Source organism: Lipotes vexillifer, unplaced genomic scaffold, assembly GCF_000442215.2.
Source record: "Lipotes vexillifer unplaced genomic scaffold, Lipotes_vexillifer_v1.1 scaffold818, whole genome shotgun sequence".
In the NCBI taxonomy this organism is placed as follows: Eukaryota; Metazoa; Chordata; class Mammalia; order Artiodactyla; family Lipotidae; genus Lipotes; species Lipotes vexillifer.
The window spans coordinates 1371080-1383985 of NW_006771890.1; the positions used below are offsets into that span (position 1 = coordinate 1371080).

General features: G+C 37.2%; 1 protein-coding gene across 1 annotated transcript in view; it reads left to right on the forward strand.

Annotated features, from left to right (window-relative positions):
* Nucleotides 1–12906, forward strand: part of CACNA2D3 (calcium voltage-gated channel auxiliary subunit alpha2delta 3) — a gene marked incomplete at its 3' end in the record, with an annotated part of 652765 nt that overhangs the window by 302624 nt on the left and 337235 nt on the right. Inside the window, exon 5 of the mRNA XM_007447233.1 lies at nucleotides 12545–12707. Within this exon, the coding sequence (XP_007447295.1) occupies nucleotides 12545–12707 (163 nt within the window). The remainder of the gene's footprint in view (nucleotides 1–12544; nucleotides 12708–12906) is intronic.

Below are 12906 nucleotides of genomic sequence, written 5' to 3' on the forward strand. Positions count from 1 at the left end.
ATGGTTGTTAGTATTTGCCTTATGTATTGAGGTGCTCCTATGTTGGGGGCATAAGTATTTACAATTGTTATATCTTCTTCTTGGATCGATCCCTTAATCATTATGTAGTGTCCTTCTTTGTCTCTTCTGATAGTCCTTATTTTAAAGTCTATTTTGTCTGATATGAGAATTGCTACTCCAGCTTTCTTTTGGTTTCCATTTGCATGGAATATCTTTTTCCATCCCCTTACTTTCAGTCTGTATGTGTCTCTAGGTCTGAAGTGGGTCTCTTGTAGACAGCATATATATGGGTCTTGTTTTTGTATCCATTCAGCCAATCTGTGTCTTTTGGTGGGAGCATTTAGTCCATTTACATTTAAGGTAATTATCGATATGTATGTTCCTATTCCCATTTTCTAAATTGTTTTGGGTTCGTTATTATAGGACTTTTCCTTCTCTTGTGTTTTTGTCTAGAGCAGTTCCTTTAGCATTTGTTGTAAAGCTGGTTTGGTGGTGCTGAACTCTCTCAGCTTTTGCTTGTCTGTAAAGGTTTTAATTTCTCCATCAAATCTGAATGAGATCCTTGCTGGGTAGAGTAATCTTGGTTGCAGGTTTTTCTCCTTCATCACTTTCAGTATGTCCTGCCACTCCCTTCTGGCTTGTAGAGTTTCTGCTGAGAGATCAGCTGTTAACCTTATGGGGATTCCCTTGTGTGTTATTTGTTGTTTTTCCCTTGCTGCTTTTAATATGCTTTCTTTGTATTTAGTTTTTGACAGTTTGATTAATATGTGTCTTGGCGTATTTCTCCTTGAATTTATCCTGTATGGGACTCTCTGTGCTTCCTGGACTTGATTAACGATTTCCTTTCCCATATTAGGGAAGTTTTCAACTATAATCTCTTCAAATATTTTCTCAGTCCCTTTCTTTTTCTCTTCTTCTTCTGGAACCCCTATAATTCGAATGTTGGTGCGTTTAATGTTGTCCCAGAGGTCTCTGAGACTGTCCTCAGTTCTTTTCATTCTTTTTTCTTTATTCTGCTCTGCAGTAGTTATTTCCACTATTTTATCTTCCAGGTCACTTATCCGTTCTTCTGCCTCATTTATTCTGCTATTGATCCCATCTAGAGTATTTTTCATTTCATTTATTGTGTTGTTCATCATTGTCTGTTTCATCTTTATTTCTTCTAGGTCCTTGTTAACTGCTTCAGAAGCCTTCTTAACACATATAGGCAGTCACACCAATCAGTTAGAGAGGGAACACAGACTGAAGCCTTTTTGTCATCTCTTGATGTTTCCTGTTGAATTTGAAGCTTTACCCTACTTGGTGATAGGAGTCTTAGCTGAGTCAATGAGAAGACCTGAGCAGTTGGATTCTACAGTTGGTGGAGGGGTGGAGCAATGAATTCTTTTCCTTGATGGCATCCCAATCAAAACTGAAGACTGGGACTTCCCTGGTGGTACAGTGGTTAAGAATCTGCCTGCCAATGCAGGGGACAGGGTTCGAGCCCCTGGTCCAGGAAGATCCCACATGCCATGGAGCAGCTAAGCCCGTGTGCCACAACTACTGAGCCTGTGCTCTAGAGCCTGTGAGCCACAACTACTGAGCCTACACGCCACAACTACTGAAGCCCATGCTCTGCAACAAGAGAAGCCACCTCAAAGAGAAGCCTGTGCACCGCAACAAAGAGTAGCCCCCGCTCGCCGCAACTAGAGAAAGCCTGTGCGCAGCAACGAAGACCCAATGCAGCCAAAGAAAGAAAGAAAGAAATAACTGAAGACTGACATGTTCTGTGACAGTGGTGTTGAAGGAGAGGGAGTCCATGGCAGGGGGATGCCCAGGTGCCTCTTGGGGGAGCTGCAGGGTCGTGGAGGTATCACAGAGCTCCTGCCTTGTATTCTTCATCTTAAGGTGATTAGCACAGACCAGAAATTCCAGCAGCTTCTGGAGTCATCTTTACCCCATACTCTGGACACAGTCTTCTGTCTAGATTTGTGACAGAGGCCATAAAGCAGTATGACCTTCGTCTCCTATAGCTTCCCTTCTCCAGGCCATAGGAGACACTGCTTACAGCATGATCTTCCTAACCTGCTGAGAACTTTCCCTGCTGCCATAGGACCTTGAAGAGTTGACTCTGAATACAGGTCTGTGGAAATTCAGCTCAGGTGATAGACCTGGTAACCATAAGGATTTGGACTTTGGTCCTTTCATCAGTTAGGCAACCAATACATGCCAGGGGCTGGAGATACAACAGTGAGTAAAGAGAGACACAATTCTTGTAGTGTCAGAACTAGTCTCATGGGGGAGTTGCATTGATAAAGCAATCACGTGAGTATTTGTCACGTGGCCCCTACGGTAAATGCTGAGAAGGACAACTGCATGATCAGCTATATTTGAGGAAGGCTGTGTATAACACCCCTCCCCCAAGACATTCAAAGTGCACATAGAGTACTCTCTAAATGAATTAAAGGCCTTGAGAATTCCTGAAATGAAAAATCTCTTTGCCTTTTCTAAAACCCCAGCTTTTTCCCCAAACTTAGTTCACCATGACACACATTCAGAAAAATTATTCCTTATCAGTATTCCATGGAATGGCTTTCTCTTACACAGATCATATACTTTGGAAATGCTGCTTTGGGACGCTGCAGAGAAGTGCTGCACCCAGGGGTACACAAAATGAGCCACTGGAATGCCCAAGAAGAATACATTGCTTTTATTTCTATTCACTGTAATTTCTATTATAATTTTTATAGTATAATGTGCACATGTTAGTATAATAGTTGGTAGGTAGTACACATGAGTTATAAATATGTAGGGAGCTGCTACTCAAAAACCTTTTTTAAGAGACTTTATTTTTTTTTAGAGCAGTTTTAGGTTTACAACAAAATTCAGAGGAAGATACAGAGTTTTTCCATATGCTTCTACACATGCATAGCCTCCCACATTATCAACATCACTCACCAGAATGGTACTTTTTTTTATATCAAGGATGAACCTACATTGACACATAATCACCCAAAGTCCGTAATTTACCTTAGGGTTCACTCTTGGTGTTTTATATTCTGTGGGTTTGGACAAATGTATAATGACAAGTATTCATCATTATAATCAATATCATTATCAATAATATACAGACTATTTTCATGGTTCTAAAAAAATAAAACCTCTCTGCTCTGCCAATTTATTCCTCTCCCCACCACCCCTGGCAAACACTGATCTTTTTATTGTCTCCACGGTTTTGCCTTTTCCAGAGTGTCATATAGTTGGAATCATACAGTAGCCTTCTCAGATTGGCTTCTTTCACTTAGTAATATGCATTTAGGTTCCTCCATGTCTTTTCATGGCTTGATAGATAATTTTTTTTTTTTAGCACTGAGTAATATTCCATTGTCTGTCTCTACCACAGTTTATTTACACATTCACCTATTGAAGGACATCTTGGTTGCTTCTAAGTTTTGGCAGTTATGAATAAAGCTGCTATAAACATCTGTTTTCAGGTTTTTATATGGACATAAGTTTTCAACTCTAAATGCCAAGGAGTATGATTGCTGGATTGTATGGTAAAAGTATGTTTATAAAAAACCGCCAAACTGTCTTCCAAAGTGACTGTACCATTTTGCTTACCCACCAGCAATAAATGAGAATTCCTATTCCTCTAAGTCTTTGCCAGCATTTGGTGTTGTCAGTGTTCCAGATTTCAGCCATTCTAATCAGTGGTATTTCATTGTTGTTTTAATTTGCATTTCTGTAATGACATATAATGTGGAGCATCTTTTCTTATGCTTGCCATCTGTATAACTTCTTTGGTGACATGTCTGTTCAGGTCTTTTTAGCCCATTGTTTAATCAAGTTGTTATTTTTCTTGTTAAGTTTTAAGAGTTCTTTGTATATTCTGGATCACAGTCCTTTACCACATGTGTCTTTTACAAATGGTTCCTCCCAGTCTGTGGCTTCTCTTCTAATTCTCTTGGTATTATCTTTCACAGAGCAGAAGTTTTTAATTTTAATGAAACCCAGTTTATCAGTTATTTCTTTCATGAATCATGTCTTTGGTGTTGTATCTGAAAAGGCATCATCATACCCAAGGTCATCTAAGTTTTCTCTCGTGTTATTTTCTAGGAGTTTTATAGTTTTGCATTCTATATTTAGGTCTATGATCCATTTTGAGTTAAATTTGAAGGGTAGAAGGTTTTTGTTTAGATTCAGTTTTTTGCATGTGGATGTCCAGTTGTTCCAGCACCATTTGTTAAAGAGACTATCTGCTCCTTTGTCCAAGATAAGTTGACTGTATCAATATTTATGGGAGTGTCTATTTCTGGGCTCTCTATTCTGTTCCACTGATCTGTTTATTCTTTCACCAGTACAGCACTGTCATTATTGCTGTAGCTTTACAGGTAGTCTTGAAGTCCTCCAACTTTGTTTTTCTTGTTTAGTATTGTGTTCAAATACTTCTTAATGAAAGTAATGCTTGATTCCTTCCAGCCAGAGGATTTTTTTTTATTTCTGTATCTTGAAAATCTCATAACACCCTCCTGCAGGGGTTGACAGAGCTACAGTCCACAGGCCAGATCCTTTTTGTAATTTTGTAAATCTTTGGTAAATAAAGTTTGACTGGAGCACAGCCAGGCCCATTATTTTATGTACTGTCTGGCCACTGTTGTGCTACAACAGTAGTGTAGAGGAGTTGTGACAAAGACTCTCTAACATGCAAAGCCTAAAATATGACTGTCTGACCCTTCACAGAAAACATGTTCCTACCCCTGCCCCACTGAGTCACTTTTAGACACTTACTCATTGGACTACTTGATCCTGAGTTGGTGCCAAGCCAGGTTTGGGGAAACGGCACACCTACCATTTTGTTCCTGGTGTTTTCTTTGCCACATTTCCTCCCTTGGATTAGTTTCCTTTGTGCCCCATCACACTTGGTAGGTGATCAGATACACTCAAAAAAGAACTAATTTACTCCCACCTCCTGGGTGACAGGGACTCAGAAATACTGAGGTGACTCAGACTTAACACATCTCTTCCTCTCTCCTATGGACAAAGCTACTGAGCCTCATAATTACAGCAATGAATTCCAAGGACCGAGAAGTGATTCTTCTTGTTTGCACTGAGTCAGCCTTTTCAAAATCAATGCAGAATGGACAAATGGATTTAGGGAGGAGCAGAACACACAGTTGTCTGCGGTGAAGGATGGGCACCATTGAGCAAAATCCTGCTTATGTTTTCATCCTTCCTTCAGTTGCATTCTGGGTTGTGCAGGTTATTCAATTAAATGGCAGTTTTGAAACTGTCTCTGGAGAGCCTATGAGTGAAACATAATGGCACTGGCCTTAACCAAGCAGGCTGGGCTTTTTTGTTAATTTATATGTTTTCATTTCTCTTAAATAAATACCTAGGAGTAGAATTTGCTGGATCATATGGTAGATACGTGTGTAACTTTACAAGAAGCTGTGAATGGTTTTCCGAAGGGATTGAAAGGTTTTATATTTCCACGAGCAATGTACGGGATTTCTGGTTATTCCACATCCTTGCCAACATTTAGTATTTTCAGAAAATTTAGTATTAGCTAGTGAGTATAAAATTGCATTTTGGAGCAATGATGGAGTTTTATTTTGCCCTTCTCTGATTAATGATATTGACCACTTTTTGGTTTGTATATTGGCCATTTGTATACTTCCTTTGTAAGGTGTCTGTTCAAATCTTTTGCCTATATTTTAATTGGTGTTTTAAGTTGTGTTACAGAAGTTCATTACATGTTCTGATACAAGTTATTTGTCAGATGTATGTATTATGAATACTTTTTCCTCAATGATGGCTTTACTATTTGTTTTATTAATAGTGAATTTGATGATCAGAAGTTTTCAGTTTTCATAAAGTTCAAATTATCAGTTTTAAAAATTGTAAGTGCTTTCTATAACCTAAGAAATCATTGCTTACCTGAAGGCAGCAGAAGTTATTAATCATTTTTTGTTTTTGTTTTTTTAAATATTATAGATTTAGCTTTTTCATTTAAGTCTTTCAGCCCTCTTGAATGAATATGTGTATGTTGTGAATTAGGGGTTGAGGATGTTGTTTTCATATGGTTAGTCATATGTTCCACCACAATTGGTTGAAAATACTTTCCCCATTGAATTATCTAAGCACCTTTATTGAAAATCGGTTGACTGTATCTGTGCGGCTTTATTTCTGGACTCTATTCAGTTCCGTTGACCTGTTTGTCTGCTTTAATGCCAATACCACACCATTTTGATTAACTAAGTTTAGAGTAAGACTTAAATTCAGGAAATGTGAGTCATTGGACCTTTTCCTTCTTTTTAAAAATTGTTTTTGATATTCTAGATCCTTTTCATTTCTCTATAAAATTACAATTAACTCAGCAGTTCCTACAAACAGCCTGTTGAGATTTTGATTGAGATTTCTTTGGAGTTTTAGATCAATTTGGGAAGAATTAACATGTTAATACTGAGTTTTCCAATCCTTAAGCACAAGGTATATCTCTCTATTTATTTAAGGCTTCTTTAATTTCTCCCAGAAATATTTTGTAGTTTTCAGCATACAGGTATCACACATGTTTTTAAAAATTCATACCTAAGTATGTCAAGCTTTTTATGCTATTGTAAATGCTATCGTTCTTCTAGTTGTTCTTTGTTAGTACAACGAAATATAATTGATTTTGGTGTATTGATCTTATATCCTGTGACCTTGCTAAACTCAATAGTTACAGTAGATTATGTGCATTCTTTAGGGTTTTCTACATAGAAAGTCATGTTGTCTGCAGAAAAAGATAGCTTTTTCCCTTTCCAATATGTATGGCATTCATTCACTCATTTACTCATTCATTCATGCAATTTACTGCATTTGCCAGAACCACCTGTACAACATTGAATTGAAGTGATAAGACATAATTGCCTCGTTACTGATCTTAGGAGAAAAATATTCAGTGTTTTGTCATGAATATAATGTTAGCTGTAGGTTTTACATAGTTGCTCTTTGTCAGGTTGAGGACTTTTTATCTTATTTTAAATTTCCTGATAGTTTTTATGATGAACAAAAGTTGGATTCTTTCAAATGTGTTTTCTGCATTTATTTGGTCATATGATTTTTTTTTTTTTTTTTTTTTTTTTTTTTTTTTTTTTTCCATGGCTCATGGACCCAGCCGCTCTGCGGCATGTGGGATCTTCCCGGACCGGGGCACGAACCCGCGTCCCCTGCATTGGCAGGTGGACTCCCAACCACTGTGCCACCAGGGAAGCCCGGTCATATGATTTTTTAAAAAAAATTCTGTTAATATGGTGAACCGTGTTGATTGATTTTTCAAATGTTAAACCAACCTTGAATTCCTGGGATAAATACAACTTGGTCATGATGGATTGTCCTTTTAATGATAGGGGATTTGATGTGATATTTTGTTAAGATTTTTGATCTAGATTAATGAGTGATATTAGCATGTAATTTTTCCAGAAAGTGTTCTTGTTTGGGTTTGGTGTCAGTGTTATGCTGCCCTCATAAAATAATTTGGGACGTATTCCTTCCTCTAATTTTTTGTAAGAGTTTATGTAAGATCGTTTGTATTTTTTCCTTATGTATTTGATAGAATTCATTATTTAAGTCATCTGAACCTGGAGTTGTTTGTTTTATCATGGCTATTAATTGTGAATTCAATTTCTCTTGTATACATAGGGCCAGTCATATTTTATATTTCTTTTTGTGTCAATTTTGGTAATTTCAGTTATTCAAGGAATTTGATGTTTAACTCAAATTGTCGAATATTGGTATAAAGTTGTTTATATTATTCTCTTATCTTTTCATTATCTGTCAGCTCTTTAATAATGTTTTCTCTTTCATTCCTGACTCTAGTATCTTGTGCTTTCTTACTTTTTTATTCATCAGTCTAGCTAGGGTTTTATACTTTTGATATCATTGATTTTTTCCCCTGTTATTTGTTTTGTTTTATTGGTTTCTGCTTTTATCTCTATTATTATTGTTATTATTATTATTTTTGACTGCATTTGGTCTTCATTGCTGCACATGGGCTTTCTCTAGTTGTGGCAGGCGGGGGCTACTCTTCATTGTGGTATACAGGCTTCTCATGCGGTAGCTTCTCTTGTGGAGGAGCACGGGCTCTAGGCATGCGGGCTTCAGTAGTTGCAGCACGTGGGCTCAGTAGTTGTGGCTTGGGGGCTCTAGAGTGCAGGCTCAGTAGCTGTGGCACACAGGCTTAGTTGCTCCATGACCTGTAAGATCTTCCCGGACCAGGGATTGAACCTGTGTCCCCTGCATTGCCAAGCAGATTCTTAATCACTGCACCACCAGGGAAGTCCCTATCTTGACTACTTTATTCCTTCTTTTAACATTCAGTTTTATTTGTTCTTGTTTTCTATCTTAAGGTAGTATCTTAGACTATTCATCTTAAAAATTTCTGCTTTTCTATGATAAGCTTTAAAATCTATAAATTTTTCTCTAATTTCTGTTTCAGTTACATCTTACAAATATTTGTTTTTTTATTATCATTTATTTCAAAATATTTTACAACTTTTTCTGTCATTTTCTTCCATGGTACATGTATTATTAAGGAGTGTGTTGTTTAATTTCAAAATCTTTAAGATTCTTCTAGATATCATCTTTTCTTAGATGTTATTGATATTTTTTGTATCATTATCATATATTGAATTCCCACTGTTATGATCTGGAAGAGAATGTGTGCTCTATAGTTGCTAGGTGTGGAATTCCTTAAAGTCAATTAGCTTAAGTTGGTAACTAGTGTTGCTACATGACCAACACCCAGTAAAAATCCTTAGCACTGAGTCCTTTTTTTTTTTTTTTAAATAAATTCATTTTATTTACTTATTTTTGGCTGCACTGGGTCTTCGTTGCTGTGCGTGGGGTTTTTCTAGTTGCGGCAAGTGGTGGCTACTCTTCATTGCAGTGCGTGGGCTTCTCATTGCAGTGGCTTCTCTTGTTGGGTGCAGAGCATGGGCTGTAGGCGCACAGGCTTCAGTAGTTTTGGCTTGCGGGCTCTAGAGCACAGGCTCAGTAGTTGTGGCACACGGGCTTAGTTGCTCTGCGGCATGTGGGATCTTCCCGGACCAGGGCTCGAAGCTGTGTCCACTGTACTAGCAGGCAAATTCTTAACCACTGCACCACCAGGGAAGCTCCAGCACTGAGTCTTTGTTGAGCCTCTCTGGTAGACAACCTTTCAAATGTGTTGTCATCCATTCATTGCTGAAAGAATTCGTACATCTTATGTAATTGTGCTGGGAGAGAAATCTTGGAAGCTCACATCTGGATTCCTCTGGACTTTGCCACATGTGTCTCTTTTCCTTTGATGATTTTGCTTTATATCTTTTCACTGTAATGAATCTTTTCAAAGAACCAACTTTTAGTTTCATTGATTTCCTGATTTCAATTTCATTGATTTCTGTTCAGCAAAAATTTTTAAAAAGTGTTTTTTTCCCCTTCTGCTTACTTTGGATTTAATTTTCTCTTCTTTTTCTAGTTTCCTAAAATAGAAGCTTAGGCGATTAACTTTAGGTCTTTTTTTCTTTTCCAATACATCCATTGAATGCTGTAAATTTCCCTGTAAGCACTGCTTTTGCTGCATCTTGCAAATTTTGACAAGTTATATTTTGATCTTAATTTAGTTTAAAATTTCTCTTGAGACTTATTCTTTGACCCATGTATTATTTAGAAATATGTTGTTTAATCTCCAAATATTTTGGGATTTGTCCAGCTATCTTTCTGTTATTGATTTCTGGTTTAATGTCAATGTGGTCTGAGAGCACATTTTGTATGATTTCTATTCTTTTAAATTTGTTAAGGTGTGTTTTATGGTCCAGAATGTGGTCTGTCATGGTGATTGTTCCATGTGAGCTTGAGAAAAATGTATATTCTGTTGTTTTTGGATGAATTAGTCTATAGTCAATTAGATTCAGTTGCTGTGCTGTTCAGTTCAAACTGTATCCTTACCATTATTCTGCCTGATGGATTTATCAGTTACTGATAGAGGGGTACTGAAGTCTTCAACTTTAGTAACATGTTATCTGTTTTTCCTTGTAGTTCTATCATTTTTTTTCCCTCACATACTTTAATATTCTGTTGTTAGGTGCATACACATTAAAGATTGTTATGTCTTCTTGAAGAATTAACCCCTTTATCATTATGTAATGCCAATCTTTTTTGCTGATAATTTTCCTCGCTTTGAAGTCAGCTTTTTCTGAAATTAATATGGCCACTCTGGCATTCTTTTGATTAATGTTAGCATAGTGTATCTTTTTCTATCCCTTTACTTTTAATCGACCTGTTCTTTATATTTAAGGTGAGTTTCTTGTAGACAGCATATAGTTGGTTCTTCTTTTTTATCCACTGTGACCATCTCTATCTTTTAATCTATTTAGACTGTTCACATTTAAAGTGAGCATTGATATAGTTGGATTAATATGTACCATACTTATAACTGTTTTCTATTCATTGCCCTTGTTTTTTTTTTTTTTTTTGGTCTTCTACTCTTTTTATGCCTTCTCTGGTTTTAATTGAGCATATTACATAACGTAGTATTTTCTCCTTCCTTGGCATTTATACTTCTTTTAAAATTTTTTTTAGTGGTTGTTTTATAGTTTGCAATATACATTTACAACTAATTCACGTCCACCGTCAAATAATCTTGTACCACTTCATGGGTAGTATAACACTGTGCTATTCATTTCACTTATCCATAACTATAACAATCCAATTTGTTGCTATTATTATTTTGATCAAACTATTTATCAGGTCAGTTAAGAATAAGAAAATTAAATATTTTACTTTCATTTATTCCTGTTGTAACACTCTTTTCTGGGTTTCTGACCTGTGTAGTTTTCCCTCCCTTTAATGAAATTTTAACATTTTTTGCAAGGCAGGTCTATTTGCAACAAATTTCTTTAATTTTTGTCTGAAGAAGTCTTTATTTCTTTTTCACTTTTGAAGGATAATTTTTCTAGATTCTAGAATTCTAGGTTGGTAGGTCTTTTCTTCTTCTTTTTTTTTTTTTTTTTTTTTTTGTTTTTTTTGGCGGTACGCGGGCCTCTCACTGTTGCAGCCTCTCCCGTCGCGGAGCACAGGCTCCAGACGCGCAGGCCCAGCAGCCACGGCTCACGGGCCCAGCCGCTCTGCGGCATGTGGGATCTTCCCGGACCGGGGCACGAACCATGTCCCCTGCATCGGCAGGCGGACTTCCAACCACTGCACCACCAGGGAAGCCCGGTAGGTCTTTTCTTTGAACATTAAGTATTTTGTGCTACTCTCTTCTTGCTTGTATGTTTTCTGAACAGAAGTCTGATGTAATCGTTGTCCTTGTTCCTCTGTAGGTAAGGTTTTTTCCTCTTTTTGGCTTCCTTTAAGATTTTCTCTTTGTCTTTAATTTTTGCAGTTTGGATATGACATGCCTAGGTGTAGTTTTTTTTTTTTTTTAATATTCACGTGCTTGATTTTCCCTGGACTTCTTGGATCTGTGGTTTGGTGTTTGTCATTCATTAATTTTGGAAATATTACTTCAAATATTTCTTCTGTTCCCTTTTGTCTTTCTTCTCTGGTATTCCCATTACACTACATATCTGTTATACTTTTTGTAATTGTTCTGTGGTTTTTGAATATTCTATTCCTTTTTTCCCATTAATTTTTTTCTTTGCTTTTCAGTTTGGGAAGTTTCTACTGACATTGCTTCTGGCTCACTGATTATTTCCTCAGCTGTATCCAGGCCGGTGATGACCCATTGGCATTCTTCATTTCTATTATAGTGTTTTTGATTTGTAGCATTTCTTTTTGCTTATTTCTCTTAGAATATTTGTCTCTCTACTTATCTGTCTGCTCTTACCTGTTTTCTACTTTTTCCTTTAGTGCCCTTAGTATATTAATTACAGTTGTTTTAAATTCCTGCTCTGATGATTCCAACCACACCTGCCATCTACCATCTTGCAGTACTGCACAGCAGTTAAGTGCACAGGATCTGGAAATAGACTGTCTGTGTTTTAATTCTGGTTCTGCTTATTGGTGGTGTAATCTTTGACAGCATACATAAATTCTCTCTACCTCAATTTCCTCATTTGTGAAGTTAGAATACTCATAAAACCTACTTTATAGAGTCGTTAGGAGAATTGAATAAGTTAACATATGGAAAGCACTTAGAACAACAAGTATGACTCTCTAATATATTATATATTTACTTAATTTTTGTTGTTTTCCCGTCTCTTCTACTTAAAGGTAGGCTGAATAAAGGCAGGGTCTGTCTTCAAACTTGAAAGAATTAAAATGTTTTGGGGCAGTTTTGTCTATATTCACATGAGGAAGTACTAAGCAGCTTCTTAAATTTATGTTTTTCAAGAGTACTTAATGACATCGGGAAATAGTTATATGGTGCTATCACACCCGTGCAAAAGCAGCCGTAGTCGGTGTGAAAGACTTACAGATTTTGTGACTAGAGCAGGATCCACAAGTGTAGGGGACAGCCCGCCCGCAGCCATACCCAGGTCCTTCTGAGTTCACAGCCTTCTTCCCTAAGCCACATGTCATGTTTTTCGACTTTCTCTTTCAGTATGAATACTTCAATGCCGTGCTGATAAATGAAAGGGACAAAGATGGGAATTTTTTGGAGCTGGGGAAGGAATTCATCTTAGCCCCAAATGACCATTTTAATAATTTGCCTGTGAACATCAGCCTGAGTGACGTTCAAGTGCCAACAAACATGTACAACAAAGGTAAGGCTCACTGCTGCTGCTCCTTTTGGAGGGTAGAGAGGGCAGGACTTGAGGGGCAGGGCTGGCAGGTTTGGGATATCATGCTTTTTTGAAAAACAATTATAAGCTGGGTGTGTCAGGCACCAGCTGGATAGGTGAAGTGTGTGCCTGTTCTGCCTGGATGCTCTGGGCTTGCTGTTTTCATGGCTCCTGTTTGCAT